This window comes from Mustela nivalis (assembly GCF_964662115.1).
Source record: "Mustela nivalis genome assembly, chromosome: 2".
NCBI classification, from domain to species: domain Eukaryota; kingdom Metazoa; phylum Chordata; class Mammalia; order Carnivora; family Mustelidae; genus Mustela; species Mustela nivalis.
Window position 1 is genome coordinate 158,622,645 of NC_139021.1, and position 19,333 is coordinate 158,641,977.

At 45.3% G+C, this 19,333-nt stretch overlaps 1 protein-coding gene across 1 annotated transcript in view; it reads right to left on the reverse strand.

The window, feature by feature from the left end:
* Window positions 1-17,496, reverse strand: part of GOT1 (glutamic-oxaloacetic transaminase 1) — a 30,675-nt gene extending 13,179 nt beyond the window's left edge. The window contains exons 1-3 of the mRNA XM_082719954.1: window positions 16,881-17,496; window positions 8,107-8,288; window positions 434-557 (exon numbers count right to left, since the gene is read on the reverse strand). Coding sequence (XP_082576080.1) covers window positions 434-557; window positions 8,107-8,288; window positions 16,881-16,998 — 424 coding nt within the window. The 5' untranslated portion in view covers window positions 16,999-17,496. The remainder of the gene's footprint in view (window positions 1-433; window positions 558-8,106; window positions 8,289-16,880) is intronic.
* Between the last annotated feature and the right edge of the window lie 1,837 nt (window positions 17,497-19,333).

The following is a 19,333-nucleotide window of genomic DNA, read 5'->3' on the forward strand; positions in this document are numbered from 1 at the left end:
GAAACGTTAAACGACCTGACACACACAGAGCCCTAACTGGAAGGGACACACATCAGCTGCTGGGGCCCTCATAGGCTCAGCATTCACTGGGTTAAAACAAGGTGAGCAACAAAGACTTAAAAGAATGACTGTAACCACCAAGAACAAGTTCAACCAGTCAGTCATGTTAAACTTCCATCCTACCATGGTGGGACTTCCTATTTCCACACTTTCTGCCTTCTCAGGGAAATTTCAACACGGGCTAAAACATGAGTCTTGAGAACAAGGATTCCTAACCTGGCCCGGAGCATAGTGCCATAATCCACTGCTCCAGACGTTCCCAAATGTCAGCGGATTCAGGGGCTGGGTTACATTTCTGCATCAACAGTGAGAGTCACGAGGGTCATTCCCCCCACTCCTCTGTCTCTCCTCTCTCTGTAGCTCAAGGACTCACCCCAGGTTGGTGAGGACACATAGACAGGCGTGTCCTTGTTGTTCGTTCCATTGTACCATCGGGCTAAGAACTCGGCTCCAATTCGGAGTGCCCCTGTCCCCCCTAGAGACTGCACACCTCCAACCTGAAAGAGAAGCAGCAGCAGGGTCACTGGCTGGTTAGTGGCGAAGTCAGATGTTTATCAGGAGAACTGTGGTAATGAGCACTTACTCTATGCCCGCTCTGTGCTAAGCCCTTTATTTATTTATTTATTTATTTTTTCTTTCTTTCTTTCTTTTTTAAAAAGATTTTATTTATTTATTTGACAGAGAGAGGTCACAAGTAGGCAGAGAGGCAGACGGAGAGGAGGAGGAAGTAGGCTCCCGGCTGAGCATAGAGTCCTATGTGGGGCCCTGAGATCATGACCTGAGCCGAAGGCAGAGGCTTAACCCACTGAGCCACCCAGGCACCCTTATTTATTTATTTTTAGAAGATTTTATTTATTTACTTGACAGAGATCACAAGCAAGCAGAGAGAGAGGGAGATGCAGGGCTTGATCCCAGGACCCTGTGATCATGACCTGAGCTGAAGGCAGAGGCTTAACCTACTAAGCCACCCAGGTGCCCCCAAGCTAAGCCCTTTAAACATTCTCTTATGGAAAAGCTCACACTACACACAGAGATGCTATGATTTGCCCATGCATACAAACAAGGACACTGAGCTGATTAGAAGTGAACACTTTGCTCAGTAAGCATCCCCTGAGCACTAAGTCGAGTTCTTTAATCCGGGAAGTCTGGGAATCTAACTCTGGGGAGAGCTTCCCAACTGAACACAGGTTGAGGACACACCCAGGCCACATTCGAGTTTGTCCATCTGGAAGGCAAACCCATCCCTTCAGCAGCACCTAACCCAAGATCAGAATTTATGCCTCCAGCAGGAGCCTGTGAAATACTGTCTTTGGTTTGCCAGTGACCTCAATCTTTAATACTCACTGCTACAAAGCCCAGAGAAATATGTCCTAACAAAGGTGACCTGTGAGGATTTCCTTCCTTAACTTCCAAGCATCTCAAAATGACCTCACATGGGCAATGATAGGATCCTAGGCCTTCCCATTTACCGAAGACCTTCACACATTTGACTCTTATACAACTTTCCAAAGTAAGTCCTAATCCCCCAACTCACACACAAAAAAATCAATTCAGAGAAGTGGTCTGCAAAAGGCTAGGAGTGGCAGAAAACCCGGGAGCCGCAGAGCTGGAAATGAATGCAGGCGGCCATCTTGCTTCAGTCCCAGTCACCCGCCCTGGTTCCGCTCCTCCACCTACACGCCTCCCAGCCTGCCCTCTCGCAATTCTCAGCAGGCTTTGGCCTCTTTCGGCAGAGAAATGGCCTACACTGCTCAATACATCTAAAGGACTAAGGAGAAAGAAAAGGATCATCTGAGAAAGTCTATCTAAATAAAAGGAAGGGCACACCAACCCAGCAACAGTGGCAACCTTCAGGGAGGGTCCTACAAGTGGGTAGAGGGTGAGGGGACTCTGACCTACTCTAGAAGTTGTTTTTTAAATTAAGGAAAATATATTCATGCATTATTTACCAAATTTTAAAGTAAATTCTAGAATGTATTTAGCTGTCTGGGATTTGCTGTAAAGTAATTTGCCTTTGGCACAGGTTGGGCAGTGGGGGTGGTCACTGTTGAAGCTGGGTGACGGATTCAACCAGGTTTGTTCATCACACTTCACTACCTACTTTTGTAAATATTAAAAATTTTCTACAATAAGAATGGTCTTAAAAAAAACCTTCCTAGATCAAGAAGAAAAACTTCTAAAATTTTTAAAAAATGAAACAGTGATGCTAAAAGATAACAAAGGGGGAAAAAATGGAAAAAGGGGAGACTGAGCTCATTCATGAATACTGGTACTCAATTTCCAAAGATTAATGAACAGCACAAATCCAACAGTACACTAAAAAATACCCCCTTCCTCAAGTGACAGTCAGCCCATGAGTGCATTATTAAGAAATATAGTATAAAATGTATCATGCTGGGCGTCTGGGCAGCTCAGTCAGTTACGCAAGTGACTCTTGATCTCAGCTCAGATTTTGATCTCAGGGTGGCTGAGTTCAAGTCCTGACCTGTGCGCCACACTGAGCAGAGAGCCTACTTGAAAAAAAAAAAAGTGTCAGGCCGCCAGGTAGAGAAAACCCAAATGATCTTCGTAACAGATTAAAAGCATAGCTATTCCTGATTTTGATGCTTAGTGAAACGGGAGATAATGGAACTTCTTGAAAATAACAGGAGAAATTCATTCAGCCGTGATGAGTAAGTCAGCTTCATGATGAACAGTGAATCCTTGGCAGAAATCCTCTTGAAGCCAGGAACGAGGCAGTGCTCCCAATTACCACCATTTGTTACTCCTCCCCAGCGTTCTATTTGTATTCAGAGGTCTGACGTCTGTGAAGGAACACTGCTGCAGCGTGAAACCGAAGCCAAGTGGGCACTCAGGGGAAGGAGCTGTGCAGGGTCGCACGCTGTAGGTGAGCCAAGACAGCGGACTGGCTGTGAATGGCCAGTGCCCGGCAGGCTAGGCACACCAGCGTGCCTCTCCTTCTGGCTCTCCCATTACTTTCCAGATCTTTTTTTAAAAGATTTTATTTATTTATTAGAGAGAGAGTGCGCACATGCAGAGGAAGAGGGAGAAGCAGACTCCCCGCGGAGCCAGAAGCCCCACATGGAGCTTGATTCCAGGACCCCGAGATCATGATCCAAGCTGAAGGCAGATGCTCAACTGAGCCATCCAAGCACTCCTCCTCTCCTTTCAAGGTCTTGCTTCCACATGTCATCTATCTGGATTCTTCATACAAATCATTACACCGAGTTGATGTTAAGCCTTATACGCATTTATTTTTCATGGATTTGTCACCAGCTAAGTTGAATGTCAACTTTATTCATGATTTCACATTTCAGACACCTAAGCAATTCTGGAATGTTGATATTTTTATACAAATGAGCAAGGGTCCCCTTGAACCTCGTTTTCAGTTATCATGGATACGTGACAGGTGTATGCGGACATTAGTGCAAACATTCCCAGGTATCATCTTTTATTTCCTTTCTCTCCCACTTCAAAATGCAAAGTCAGAAGGTCAACAGACTAGATTGAAAACATGTTTAGAAGAAATAAACCCACTTCAGGAACACTGACCTAATCCTTAACATTCATGACGTGTATGACCCTGGACATCAAATTCTCAAAAAATTATCATTCCCTAAAAATATGCTGAACACAGACAGCATGACTTCAGTGAAACACAAACTGTATCAGCAATGAAAAGAGAAATATTTGGGGTGAACCAATAATGTATCAATCTGGTCATTCTGTGACTTGAATTTTGGCAAACTGTTCTACAGCCCAAGTAAGGCCTGCATTTGGGATGAAGGAAACAAGTGTGAAGTTCCAAAGGAGCCAGGCAACTAGCCCTGGGCAAGTGTCCAGAACCAGAAAAATCCAGTAACACACAGTGTGCATGATGCCAGAGGTAGTCTACACTCCCACTTTAGCTACATGGCCAGGAAGAAATTCCTGCTGGACACGATTAACACGTGTCCAAGACCACAGTTTGCCAATGTGAGAACTTCACTGTGAGGAGCAGGGGAGTAGACCAGAAGCTGCTTATGGCCAAGACCATGGCGCATGAACCTGGGTACGCCTAGGAGTTCACACGGTCTCTGGCACAGGGTGCTAACATGGGCAAAGCATTGAAAGGATGAGCCACAACAAAAGCCCTAAGCCTCCCAGAGGTGACAGTCAAAGTGAGGACCTGGCATGGCATCACATAGCCCACAAGCCCTCCTGCGAATGGCGACTCAGGAATTTCCGAAGCTGAAATACTACAACGCACGACGTGAAAAATGACATATGGTCTGGATCCTAAGGTCTGAAAATAGAAAGGAGTAAGACGCAGGTCTCCTCAAAATAGTTCATGAACCTGGTAAAGTTAAATCTAAAGAAGACAAATCTAAGGGAAGACATGATTACAGATTGTTTTCTGGTCTGTTCATTCACCTACGCTGCATCTCCTTCAAGTTTTGGCTGAGGGACACCGGGGTGGCACAGTTGGATAAGTGTCCAATCATGATCTCAGGGTCATGAGCTCAAGCCCCACATTGGGCTCCACACTCAGCAAAGAGTCTGCTTAAGACTCTCTCTGCCTCTGGGGCACTTGGGTCACTCAGTGCGTTAAGCCTCTGCCTTCGGCTCAGGTCATGACCTCAGGGTCCTGGGATCCAGCCCCACATGGGCTCTCTGCTCATCAGGGAGCCTGCTTCCCCCCAACCCCCACCTGCTGCTCTGCCTACTTGTGATCTCTGTCAAATAAATAAATTAAATAAATAAATAAATATATATATTTTTTTAAAAAGACTCTCTCTACCTCCTTTTCCCTCTGCCCCTCCCCTCTGTACTTGTTCTCTCCCCCAAATAAATCAATCTTTTAAAAAAAGTTTTGGCTGAAACGTCTTTTCTATTTCCATCATGACCACCCTAGTAAAAACCCTATCTACCCCAACTCCCACACTCAGCCTCTTCTACTGATACGCCTCTTCTACTCTATTTTCACAGCATTTATTATATTCTTTTAATCTACTCTACCATGACCTTATCTATTACATTTACAGCTGGCTTCTCCTCACAAAACTGTAAGCAAGGGCAGAAGATTCTGGGTCTTTTGGTCACTGCTGTGCTCCAGCTTCTAGAACAGTGCCTAGCCTACCTTTAGTGGTAAGCACTCACCTGCTGATTGACTGACTGACTGAATTCAAACATCTGAGAATCTCTGATATGCCAGGCTAGGAGCTAAGTGCTGAAGATACAGGAGATAATTAGGTAAGCCATCATCCCTGCCCTGAGGGAAGTCATGATCTTGTGGGAGACAGACATAAAATTATACATCATGGTAATGAGCACAGTAAGTACAGTTATTCCTAAGCTATGAACAAAGTCCTGTGATAACTCGGCTTCACCAGAGAGAGCTAAGGATTCAGCATGGAAGTGACCCTTGGCCAGGTCCGGTACAACATAGTCTCCTGGAATGTCAGGAACCTGGGGGGGCGGGGGGCGGGACATTGGGGATTGAGAGTCACTGGAGGACAGGATGAAAGCTGGCTACAAATTATAACACACACCCAGCTCAAAAGTCTAGATTTGCTCTGTAGATAGTGGAGGAGCTACCATGTGTACATATGTGGGGTCAGGTGCAGGTGACATGATTATCAGCTTTCTTTGCTATGAAAGATCTTCCTAGTTGAACTGTGCAGAATCTTTTAAGATTTTTTTTTATTTGAGAGAAAGGGGGAGAAGCAGATGTCCCGCTGAGCAGGGAGCCCGATGCAACTCCATCCCAGGACCCTGGACCCAGGACCCAGGACCCTGAGACAGACACCTAACTGAATGAGCCACCCAGGTGCCCCTGGACTGTGCAGAATCCAATAGAATGGGGAGGAGACTAGAGGCAAGAGGCTATCACAAGAATCCTAACGAGAGGATGGTGGGCTGAACCAGGACAGTAGCTTGGGAATGGTGAAGACATCTGAGGGGAAAAGGAAGAACTCAAGAGCTCAGAACCAGCCAGGACCTAGGGTGATGCAGATGCCAAGACAACATCCTAAACTATCCCCCCACACCCCGCCCCCAAAAAAGCCTTCAAGTATTTACAGACTGCCATCTAAATTTGTTCTCTGATTAAATACACAGCATAGGAGGAAGCCGACTAAGAGGGAAGGCCATGTAAATGACCAAAATGGGAGCACAGGGCAGAGGAATAAGCACCTGTCCAAGACGTTTAGTGTTCTAAGAAGTGTCATAAGGTTACTAAGTGTGTAAGAAACATACAGTTTTAGAGGAAGGTCCCCAACACAGAAACTAACTTTCTTCATCAACAATGAATTCCACCGAATCTATCCTCAGTGTCTCTCAAGATAACCCTAGCTGCCTAAGTCCTCCACTCTCAAACTTCATCAGGACTCTCCTTCAGTGAAACTCATATTACTTGTCTAATCATAACCCCTCCTTCAGCGAAACTCATTAATTACTTATCTAATCACAACCCCAGTTCCAGGACTTTCACTCATAACCTCCCAGCCTCCTGACAGAACCCTGGGCCTGTGTGCCCCGCATTTCTCCCCTGCTTAAACAAGGTATCTGGGTAACAGCATGTGGAGAATAAATCAGATGATTCCAAGATGTGGTCCCTTCCATCACAAAGGCTTCGCTCCGACACTGGCCCAGAGGAGCAGTAAGGGCAGCTGCCTTAAACTGCACAATACCACCTGGGCTATCGTAACATCCCAAGCCCATCCCCTGCCGACCCGGCTGCCAGCTTTATCTTCTTTGAACATTTTGACTGGTTAACTCCTCTGCTCAAACCTTCAGGTGGTTTCCCCTGTCCAAGGTGCCAATATCAGCCTGGACATGCTCCTAGCTCCAATCAGGTAGGTCTCTTTTCCGCCTAGACCCACTTACCTCCTGACCCCAAATTCCCTCTACTCCAAAAAAATACCTCTCCTTTTCCTCCCTCTGTGTTTGCAGTTCCCAACCCTGGCTGCACTTTGGAGTCACATGGGGAGCTTTTAAAACTACACCCTTGCAGGGAAGGGAACTGGGGGGAGGAAGGGGGAACTGGGATCTCCAAGGGCAGGGAGGCAAGGGCAGGGAGCGGGGCGCCCGGGTGGCTCAGTGGGTTAAGCATCTGCCTTTGGCTCAGGTCATGATCCCAGGGTTCTGAGATCAAGCCCCACATCAGACTCTGCTCAGCAGGGAGCTTGCTTCTCTGCCCACTGCTTTCCTTGCTTCTGCCTGCACTCTTTCTGTCAAATAAATAAAATCTTAAAAACAAGAACAAAAACAAAAAACAAACAAGTAGAACAGCAAGTGAAGGGGCACATGTACTCATCCGTACATGTGTATGTAAAATTCCCAGGGGATACTATTCTACACTAATTCCCAGAATTGGGAACCAGAGTCCTGGCCTCATTACCCAAAGTTCAGTCCACATCCCAATTCTATCCCTACCACTATCCCTGGCTTCTGAATCCCCTTCTCCCCAGAAAAACACATACACACAGAATTCTGCATAAAATGTCAGGGTGTGGGGGCGCCTGGGTGCCTCAGTCAGTTAAGCATCAGACTCCTGAATTCAGCTCAGGTCATGATCTCTAGAGTCAGGAGATCAAGCCCCAGATCAGGCTCTGCACTGGGCTTGCCGTCCGGCCCTACCACATGCGCTACCCACTTTACACTACTTAAACCCCTGTTCACGGACACTTCAACAGACTTTAAACCAAACTCCTGTCTCACCTTTGCAGTTTCTAAAGAAAATATAGTTGACCCTGAATGACACAGGCTTAAATTGTGCAGGTCCACATACACCTGGACTTTCCCCCCCAACAAACCCAGTACAGTATTGGAAATATATTTTCCCTTCCTTACGGTTTTCTTAATAACATTTTCTCTTCTCTCACTTTATTTTAAGAACACATATGAAACACGTGTTGTGTGTTCTGGTTATCCATAGGTGGCCAGTAGCCTATTGGCAGGTCAGTTTTGGGAGAGTCAATAGTGATTTAAGGATTTTCGACAGAGTCGGCACCCCAACCCCCACACTGTTCAAGGGCCAACTGTCCATCTTTTCCCAAAACTCACCCGCTTCTCCTGGATAGCTGGGCTGTTATCCCCGAGGGCCAGGCAGGAAGCACAGGTCCGGAACTCAGTGAGGCCGAGGATGGGCAGGTACTCATGGTTCAGACTGCTGTCATTAGCGAGCTTCTGCTCCACCTTCCTCACGACTGGCAAAACCCAGGGCTGGCAGTCATCTGTGCGATAAGCTGGAACACAGCAAAGAGTCGCTTGCTTAAGAGGGAGGAGGCAGGCTTCATTCAAGGAAAAGCAGGCGCTGGGACTGAGCGCCTTCCATCTCCTTCCATCAAACAACAGAGAGCGAAATGAAAATCAAGTTCATTTCCTGACTGTCCATCTGCTTTGGGCCAAGCACTGGGTGAGGCGCTAGGGCAGGCAAGACAGCCATGGTGCCACCCTTACAGATACTCAAGCTCTTAAATACATGACCTCAAAAAGACAGAATGCTGAAGTATCACTGGGACATCACAGAGCCTGATGGACGGAGAGTGCACGAGACAGCACTCTGCACACTCACGACCACCTAACAGTTGCTCTGCTGATTGTCCTAGTACATTGAGATCTGTAAAGCCATGAGTCCAGAATCTTCTTCCTTCTCCCAAGAAATCTCCCAAGAGAATTCTGGGAAAGTGCTAGGTGCTACTTCGTATGACTGCTGCAACTTCAAACATAAAATGTGGAAAGGAGGTGGCAGAAGGCCTACCTCCTCCTCTTGTCCTAGAATAGTGGAACAAATCGTGAGCAGAGGCCCCAGGGCTGAAGATTCCAGCAGATGGTTACACAATCCCCGGACAACCTATTTGATGTCTGCACACATCTTTGTCCTCTCTCTGCCATGCCTGACCATTTGACTATTCCTCTTACTTCATATTCCACACTTTTATTGATCTAAATGTATCTATTTCATAACATTTAATCTTGCCTATAGCAAATTTCTAAGCACCTCAACACTGAAAGTATTTCTAGTCCTGTTATCTTATCACTGATTTTTTTTTTCCCCTCTTGTACCGTATGATTATCTCAAGATTACAGCTTTAGAGGGCAGCGGCTGTGGCTTGCACCCAAGCCAATGATCTGAGCCGATTCCTCACAGGGGTCACCTGACTCTGCTGGAATGTTTAGTTCTCCAAGAGACCCATACTTTTTCAAGTGATTTTGAAACCGAAAAATTTAGAGTAATTCTGATTATTTTATCTTGTTGATTTCTGCCCAATACGAACCCCTGACTTCTTTTTAAAAACCACTTTTTAGGGTGGTTGAGATTGTTTACAGAACAACGTATTCTGACTGTAGGAAATTTTAAAATTTTAAAAAGCCCAGAGAGCAAATGATAAACATTATCTCAGCACTGGGAGACAGAGTATGAACATCTTAGTGTACAACCTTCTGAGCTTTTACAGGAGCATATTCTTTTATAAAATCTGCATCATACTATATATAAAATTTTCAACACGCTTTTTTCCACTTACTAAATACAAGTTATTTTTCATTGTCATTAACTATTCTTTTAACAGATATATTCACATCCCCACTCCATCCTAAGCCTCCATCTATCTCGTTCCAAATCCTCCCCTCCAATAAATGTTCTTCATTTCTTTTTTGCATCTTTCCAGAATTTCCTTATGCATACATAAGCAAATACAGCCTGTTATGTCCCCCTTTCTTACATAAAAGGTAACATATACTATACACTGTTCTATTCCTTTCTTTCTCTAAACATCTTTTTCTATCTATGTACAGAGTGCCCTTGATTCTTTTTTTTTTTTTTGAAGATGTATTTATTTTGAGAAAGAAAGCACAAGTGAGCGCAAGGGAGCAGGGGGAGGATACAGAGGAAGAGAGAATCTCAAGCAGATGCCAGGCTGAGCAGAACCCCCTTCGGGCTTGAGCTTACTACCCTGAGCTCATGACCTGAACTGAGATCAAGAGTCACATGCTTAACCAACTGAGCCACCCAGGTGCCCTCTTTCATTCTTTTTCTACAGCTGCGTAACTGATGAATGTACCATAATTTGTTTTGCCAGTCTCTTGCTGATGGACATGTGAGCTGTTTCCAATCTCTGGCTATTACATAACAATGCTTCAGTGAACAACCTCATACATATGTCATCTTCATGTAAATATATCCATAAAATGCAGGGTTGAAAATGGAACTGTAGGCTAAGAAGTATGTGTAAAAATTTGTAGTTCTGACATATATCCAAATTGGCCTCCACAGGGATTTTATCAGTTAACATTCCTACCATCATCCAGAGTAAATTTTTGCCAGTATGAGGATGCAAATGGTAACTCAGGGTAGTTTTAATTCACGTTTCTCTTAGCATGAATTCAGCTGGTCATCTGTCTTATTTACTTATTTGTTCTCATACATATTTATTTAAGTAGGCTCCATGCTCAGCACTGACCCCAACACAGGACCTGAACTCATGAGCCTGAGATCAAGACATGAGCTGAGATCAGGAGTTGGAGGCTTAACCCACTGAGCCACTCAGGCACCCCCATTGTTCATATTTATGATCCATTTACAACACAGTTTTAGTGGCTAGACAACATTCCTTTTCATGCAAAATTTATTAACTATTTGCATTGCTTCTGATTATTTGATATTATAAACACTGTGAAAAATGTTCTTATATCTTCACATATATTCATGCATGTTCCCTTATAATAAAGTTTCTAGATGTAAAATTACAGTCAAAAGTCATACAACAAATAAAGACTTTATAAGATCATTTTGACTTGGGGTCTTTCTTTTCTTTAAAGATTTTTATTTATTTGAGAGAGAGAGAGAGAAAGCATGAGAGGGGAGAAGGTCAGAGGGAGAAGCAGACTCCCCATGGAGCTGGGAGCTCAATGCGGAAGGCAGTGGCTTAACCAACTGAGCCACCCACATGCCCTCAGGGTCTTTCTTCTATCAGTGAACTCTACCCTCTAGGGATGTGTCATCTATGAATCTGATAAGCACCTCAAACTAGTAATAAGGATGTAGATCGAGGAGCAGATGGACACAGCCACTAACCAATCAACGGTCTCTAGGTAGGAGGCTGTGACTCACAACACTGCCACAACACTCACACAGCTCCACCCTGGCCTACCAAATTCCTTCCAAACAAGTCATAAGCCTATTGTATCAGGTGGGATTTAGTCTGTTTTTTTTTTTTTTCTTTTAAGATTTTGTTTATTACTTGAAATGAGAGAGAGCGAGCAAGAAAGAACACATGTGTGCAAGAGCAGGGGGTAGCGGCAGAGGGGGGGGGTGGTGGGAAGCAGGCTCCCTGCTAATGCAGGGCACGATCCCAGGACCCTGGGATGATGACCTGAGCTGAAGATCATAATCTGAGCCAAAAGCTGCCGTTCAACCGGCTGAGCCACACAGGCGCCCCTGGTGTGGTCTTTTTTTAAAGAGATGCCAAAATAACCACTTCCAAGTAAGAGTTGTCCCTGAAGATTTCTCTGTGATCACAATGCTACCATTGTTCATAATATTCTTGGAATTCTTCTTTTGGAATTATTTTTAGACATGATGTCTCATTATTTTGAATATCCTCAATAGTGCCAAATCTTTGTCCTTTGAAAGTGAATCTGATTTCTGGAAATGCAACTTGCAGCAAGGGCAAACGTATCTTTAACTAAACCACACAGAGGGGATACTATTTACATGTACAATGTGGGTGTTCATAGAAAAACCAGTTGTTACACTTCACATCTGTGTTTGGAGATTATGTGTATTGCATAATTATGCCATATGTATTGTATTTATGATAAGCCATTTGTAAACCATGTATTATAAATAGGAAAGACAAAAAAAGTCCCAGAACCACCATTCTTACCCATACTGTCTACTCTGTACTACTCTAAAAAATCTTGTCCTAAGACTAGATGCAAGGAGTCATTTTGTATATATTGTGACAAAGGAGAACTTGGCCAACTTATACCTCCCCTGCTTCCTCCACTGTCCAGTTTCTCCCGGGTTCAGTTCCAGGTTCATACCCCAGGCCTTGCCTAACTGCCCTAATGAAGCAAACAGCAGAAGGCTCTTGGTGACCAGAGCAATGAGGTCAAGCATTATTAACAACTATGATTCCTCCTCTCCCAGTGGATTTTCATTCCTGTCTGTCAGACCCGGGAGTTTCTCATTCATGTTTTCATTCACTCATTCATTCAACAAGGACTTACTGAATCTACCAAGAAGGAGACATTGGCTACAAGTAGCTACACAGAAATGGGCAAGAATAAGATACTGTCTGCCCTGGAGGAAACACAGCTTAGGAAGTGCCTTGGGGGCTCAGTTAAGCAGCTGCCTTCAGCTCAGGTCAGGATCATAGGGTCCTGGAATCGAGCCCCAAGTTGGGCTTCCAGCTTAGCACTGAGCTTGCTTCTCCCTCCCCCTCTGCCTGTAGCTCCGCCTACCTGTGCTCGCTATCAAATAAACAAAATCTTAAATAAATAAATAACCAGCTTAGAGCCTATTTGGGGAGGGGGGGTGTTGTTACGTTTTGCTTCCCTTCACCAGACTGAGGGAACGCCTGTCTGAAGGTCCAAGAGGCTTGGAGACAGGAGGCTTCTGAGGATCTGCATCTTATGGCTCTGACATAGGACCCATGGAGGAATATGGGTCAGAGTCTTGGAGGACATCCTCATCTAAGGAACGTAGTTTCAATGGGGAAAGCACTAAAAGCACTCAAGAGAGTGATGTGGATAGCGGTCCATTTTAACAGGATCATCTGAGTGACACGACAGAAAATAAACTGCAAAGGGGAACAGGGATGGATCATGAAGTCAGGCGGGTACTGCAGGCATTCGGAGAGACAGTAATGAAGTCTCTGATTCAGATAGTGGCAACAAGGAGAAAGAAAAGACGAGACACTCAAAATAGATTTATGAGGTAGAAAATACAGAACCTAATGACCAAAATAAACTGATGTGGGAACAGGGAAAAGATGACAAATGACTCAAAAGTCTGTCTAGTCTGGATAAAGGCTTGTGGTGATGTGGGGGCGGGGTGGCGGTGGAGGGAGAAGGGGTCCCACTAGATATAAAATGTAAGCAGAAAAAGAAAAGACTGAGGGGAAGGTGGAAATGATGAGTTTTCTGAACACGCTGCATTTGTAGGATGTGTTTAGCAAACTGTACCGAGTACGGGTCTGGCATTCAGGGAAGCAGTGCAGGATGGAAAGAAAGATTCCCTAATTACAGACGTCAACAGTACCTGAGCCATCGTAATAACAAGGACTTACTGAATACTTAGTACCTACGAGGCACTGTGCTAATAAGCGCTTTACTTTTTCTTCTAACCCCCGGTTAATTCTTGTAATGACTCACAATATAGATACTATGATCTGGAAACTGAGGTCAGAAGAGTTGAATAATTTGCCCAAGATCAAGTGGATTATAAGAGCTAGGCTGTCATATTATTATTAAGTTCATGGATCCATGTGGTTTTTTCTAAGAGCAAGAGAAAGCATGAAGCAAGCAGACCCCAGAGGCCTGTGTGACGGAGGCCTCTTTATCACACAGGTTTCAGGAGAGTTCAGGAGTGCTGCTTTCCAGAAGAAAGGAGGAACTCAGAGAATTAGATGATCAAACCATCCCCCTCCTCTCCTCTGAACATCTCCACTTCCCTCACCCCCCTCCCCAAGAGCCCCTGCACATATATATGCCTCTTAAGGCCCTTTTTTCCAACTAGAGTCCTGGGACAAGGGCCGGGGAGTATTCAGAAACACCTGATATAGCACTTATATCCGACAATTTTATGTGAAGATGCTAAAAATCCCCATTAAAAAACACAACAAATATTAAAATAAGAGCAGGTTATTTGGAACTAAAGGAAGCTCAATTCCCGTGATAAACAGGCTGGAGTCTATGAAGCAATGTCTTGGTTCAGGCAGCATCAGGCTGTACCCATGTTCCCCCTGCCCTTGAAGCCACGGGTCTCAAACCCTGAGAAGTACCAAAATGGCCAGCTCAGGGCACATTGTACTTAAATGTGACGCTCTGCTTTACCTGGAAGGAAATTAGGGAACCAGTGCCAGCAAGAGTATCTCTGGAGAAACTCAGCAAGTAGAAACTAGGTAGTGAAATTATCGTTGCAGCTTATTTTAAACACATCCAACAGCACTAGAACATGAGCTGGATAATCTCCCCTGGGTTTTATCTTAAGGGGGTGGGGGGGTGGGGAGTATCTTCTCCAAAGTCAGTGATTAATTACATTTCCTTCACAAAGGATATACTTGGGGATTTGTATTAACTAGAGCTAGAACATACAAACGCTGGAAGGAGACCTCTCATTCTACTCTAATTAGACCCTTCCTTATCTGAGCACCTGCCATCCACCAAAAGAGAGATCATAAAAAGATAGTATTTTTATCACTTTTCACTTATGTATCACATTTCATACATAATTACTCATTTATTTTTTTTTAAAGATTTTATTTATTGATTTGACAGAGAGAGATTACAAGTAGGCAGAGAGGCAGGCAGAGAGAGAGGAGGAAGCAGGCTCCCTGCTGAGCAGAGAGCCTGATGCGGGACTCGATCCCAGGACCCTGAGATCATGACCTGAGCCGAAGGCAGCGGCTTAACCCACTGAGCCACCCAGGCGCCCCCATAATTACTCATTTAATCCTTAACCAACTAATGAGGCCAACATCTTTATCCTACATGTAATGTGCTAGTGAATCTTTAAGTAGAGTTTTAGAAAAGGAGGCATTCCATCTCTGCTCCTCATTTAACAGAGTTCCAGGACGTTATACAGCCCTCCCAAGGTCACGCTGCTGGACTGCAGGGATGGCCTGTACTGAGATCTCCCAACTCTTCCCACTACAGTGCACTGGCAGCCTCTGGACCACCTGAAGGACCCCAAATAAAGGAGAGGGCAGTTTCACCACCAACAGCCCTATGACCTGGGGCAAACTGCTTCATCCAACTGGGCTTCAGCTTCCTTCTCGCTGCAAAAACCCTCCAGAGACCCTGTACGCATTAAATAAGATTAAAGGCACACATTATTTGTTCCTGGTAAGGAGGGGACGTTCCTGGGTTCCTGGGAAACAGGACAAAGGCACCGTCACAGGTAAGATGACCACCTGAACTGCAAACTCTACTTCTGGGCCAATCACTTCTGACCTGGGCTGACCAGACACTACTTCTCTGCACCCAGCAGTTTATTTCTGAACCAATGTCAGAAATGATTTCATTTTGCAGTTCTTAAGCTGAAAATTTTTTTCAACATCTTCTGTGCAACCTACCCAAAGAAATGCCAAAACAACTCTTACATAACCCGTACTTATTTGCCAGACATTATTCTAAGTGCTTGAAATGTATTTGAGTCTCACAAAAACCCTGTAAGATCGTTTAGCTGACTAACTGAATTACTGAGACCCTCTCCCCCCCAAAACTGAACATTTTTAAAAGATGTATTTAAGTCAACATCGTATTATATACCTGGCCCTAATTAAATACTTGGAGGTTATAAATTGGATTTAAATTAAGAGCTTGAATGGTACCCGACTGCAGTTCAAACTCCAGGCAAACTTTCAATACGTCTCCTACTCAGTAAAAACATCACTTACTCTCCGTGGCTGAAACTATATGCTATTTACTTTTTAAAAAATGCTTTATTGTAGAAAATTTCAAACATACACAAAAGTCACAAGAATAATATAGTGGGTGCCAATGTACCCATTACCTAGCCTAAACAAACCATACTTTTTAACGGCTTTTTTCTCACCTCTTTCCCATACTCCTTAGTGAAGACTTGTTTTTAACAGGTCCTATGTACAGTCACTGCAGGAAGCCTGATTCTGAAGCTCCTTCTCACCACCATCCACTACAAAATAGTTCGATTTTCTCTTTCCAAAATTTCTGGTCCTTTTACTCTCAATCTGTTCCTTAGCATGAACATCATATTTTCTTCCACCTGGCTGATCTTTGTGTGTAATCAAGTGTGTTTGGAGCTTCAAACATTTAAATGAGAGTGATAAGAAATGACAAATTCACCGAAGGTTAGAGTTATTCTGAGGTACTCCAATCTAAACCCTTCTCTTGCAGAAGGGGAAACTGTGGCCCACGCTCTCAACTGTCCAAGCAAGAACTGAAGACAAAAATGGGCGAAAGCGAGCTTCTTACTTCCTTTCCACTCTTTCCACTCCTTCCTACCATCTCTAACCATTCCTACCACATCTGCGAGGACCAGAATGAGACTCCCAGGTCCTCCCAGGCTGCATTAACCTGTCTCAGAAGCACTTTAGATTTCTATTGTATCACACCTTGATGTTGATATCTTTGAGACCAAAAGCATGCCTCAGGCTTTCTCCCCGCAAGGCTTGGGTAAAGTGCTGATTGTGACCTACCTGGTAGTCACTCAAATATTTACTAACCCAGACCAGAGTCTCCTAAGGCTCAGAGTTCTCCTTCATTCGTTCTCCAGCAACCAGGACATTAAGCCTATCAGAATTCCTAGCTTCCTCTCTCCCCTTATCTTGGGCCTCCCCATTTATTAACAGTTGAACGGATATAGTAATATAAAGAATACAGAACGGGAAATCAATAATACTGGGCTTGTGTCCTGGCTGTTAGACCTGTACTGTGGACCTTGGACACATTTCCTTTTTCCAAGGACTCCACATGCCCCTCTGTAAAATGGGCAGGTTGAAAAACAGCCCTGTGATTCTTGCCACCTCTCCAGCCAGCATCAAGCCAGGCCTTGGCCTTTCCCACCGCACCCACCACCCGGGGTAGGTCCGCTCCTCTGCCCAAGTTGCTCCTACTCGCTGCATCTTTACCTCCCACTCCCAGGTTGACCTTGCGGGGGTCCGGATCCTCCCGGAAGTCGGCAGTGAGCTTAAAGACCAGGACCGGCTGGGCCTGCGGAACCTCGGCGAACACGGACGGAGGCGCCATGGCAGGAGAGCTTGAGACAGGCGAGAGCTTTCACCCTGCTTCTGGAGCCACTCGGTCCGGTCTAGACCCGGTGACTGGAGGAGACTCTCACCTTCACCTAGCCGGCAGGGGCGGGCCTGCGGCCTCCAATTGTCTAGCTGCGTCTGGAACTTGGCAACGCGGCTAACCAATCGGGAGCTTCTGACGCAGAAAGGGCAGGAGGGAGGGGACGCTCTTAGCCAATCCAAGCAGAGAATCTTATCGGAGGCCAGTCATGATGCAACCAATGCACCCGGCGCCGGCAGAGAGGGGGACCCGGACTAGGGTTGATTGGCAGAGCGGACTCCTATGGCTGAGAGCGTTCTTCCGGGGCCTCCGGGGCTGGCGGGAGGAGCCGAGCGGCACCGGGAGCGGGAGGTGGCTTCCCTGACCTTCGAGGGCCCAGCGAGGAGGAAAGTGGCTGGACGGAATTCTGGAGGATCGGCCTTCCGGCACCCAGGAGCAGGCGTTCTCGGGGCCGGGCCGGGCAGCGCGCGCCTTCCTGACCCCGGCTGGCAGCCAGATCCCCGGCGTCTGCGCGCTGGGGACGAAAAGTCCTTGGCCTGAACGTGCAGCTCCGGAGCGCGCGCGGCGACCTTGACCATCCTTGCCCGCTCCCCGAAAGAAATATGGGTGGGCCGCCTGCCTGGGTTTCAGGCAGGGGACATCCTACTAAAAGTGGGGGAGTGACCTTTCTTTACAAAGAGGGTCCTGGTCCTCAAGGACCTTCAGGATTTGGGCAAGGTGTCCTTCTCCAGCTTTGCTCCCCCGCACGCACTCAACCAGATCTTGCTGTCATCATCTGGCTGGTACCCAAACTGCCTCTTCTTTTAGGTCTGGCTGTTCCTTCCTCCCCAGCTCCTCTCTCCACCGGGCGACCTTCAAGATCCCGAGTAAATAAATGCTTCCTTCATAAAGACTCTCCTTAACCCCTACTCTGGTCAAAATACGCCTCTCTTTTCCTGTGCTTCTGTACCTTGTTGGCAATATTACCATTTCAGAAAATGCCCTAGTTAAGAACCTAGCTCTGCACCTAGAACACCTAGCTTTAGATTCTGGCTCTGTCATTTACTGACAGGCAGGTGTAGGGAAGTGACTTAACCTCTCTGTTCCTGTAAAGGGGAGATACTAGTATTTTCTTTAGGGCTGTTGTGGGGATTATATGAGTTGATACAAACAGAGTGTTTAGTTGCATATAGTAAGCACCCCCTAAATGTAAGTTAGCTGTTGTGTCATTGCCCATCTGCCACACCCCTTGTAGATGGTAAGTTTCTTTTGGCTAGAGATCCTACCCTATGTAAGTATCCCCTAGTGTTTTGCACTTAGTAAGCAATAAATGTTGGAAGGACAAATCCATTCTCTTGGTGTTTCAGGAGAAAACAATACCCCAGCCTCTGGGGTATTGATAATACAACAAATCTCAAAATGAATTTTCCATTCATAGTAACCAATACAAGCCAAAAAGACTTTGGACAGCACCTGCCAACCTTTGTTATCACCTGCTTTTTTCCAGGAGCTTTGCCTCTGCTTTCAAAGCTAACTGCTCAGGGTGTTTCATTAATACTGCTTTCCTCTAAGATTGCAAGTTCAACACTGAAGGTGAAATGACAATGAACTGTTAGTAGTTCTAAAAGCAGAGGCAAAGGGCAACTGCTGAGAGGGGCGTTCTACAGCCCAGCCTTCCCAGAGTTTGAGAAGGATGATCTTCACAGCATTGGCCAACAATATCATGGTCATTTCTTACGTCATTCCTGCAGGAAAAACAATCCGTGGTTACCTAAACATGATGAACTTAGCTAAGTCCAAATAAATATTTATTGACAATCTAAGCAGCTCCATAACCAAGTCAAGGAGATAGGGGCAAAAAAAGTGACATCTGTAGTTTTGCTTCATGTCTTCATAATATCTGTTCTAAATTTTAGAAAGGGGCAAACAGTTAACTGGGTGTAGCGGGGAGGGAAAGTACATAACATGTGGGATCCAAGTCTCAAACATTTTCCTTGGTAATATTAGGTTCTTGGAGATTACATTCAGTTCTCTCTCTCTTGAATCCTGCACCCCATCCCTCTACACAAAATGCCAGTCTTGAAATAAACAAAATGCTTTCCAGGCCATTGCTAATTTTAACACTTTGACTTGGAATTGAGCAATGCTGCCTCCCTGCTGAATGGATAGAACAAGCAAAAGACTCTTCAGAGGCAAACATTGCCCAGACAAGTAGGCAACCAGGCAAAGTGAGTGTCCAGGAAGAGAGCAGTAGAGTCAAAGGAAAGAAGGACTAGTATTCTCCTTGCCTCATGATTTGCTATGACTGTCA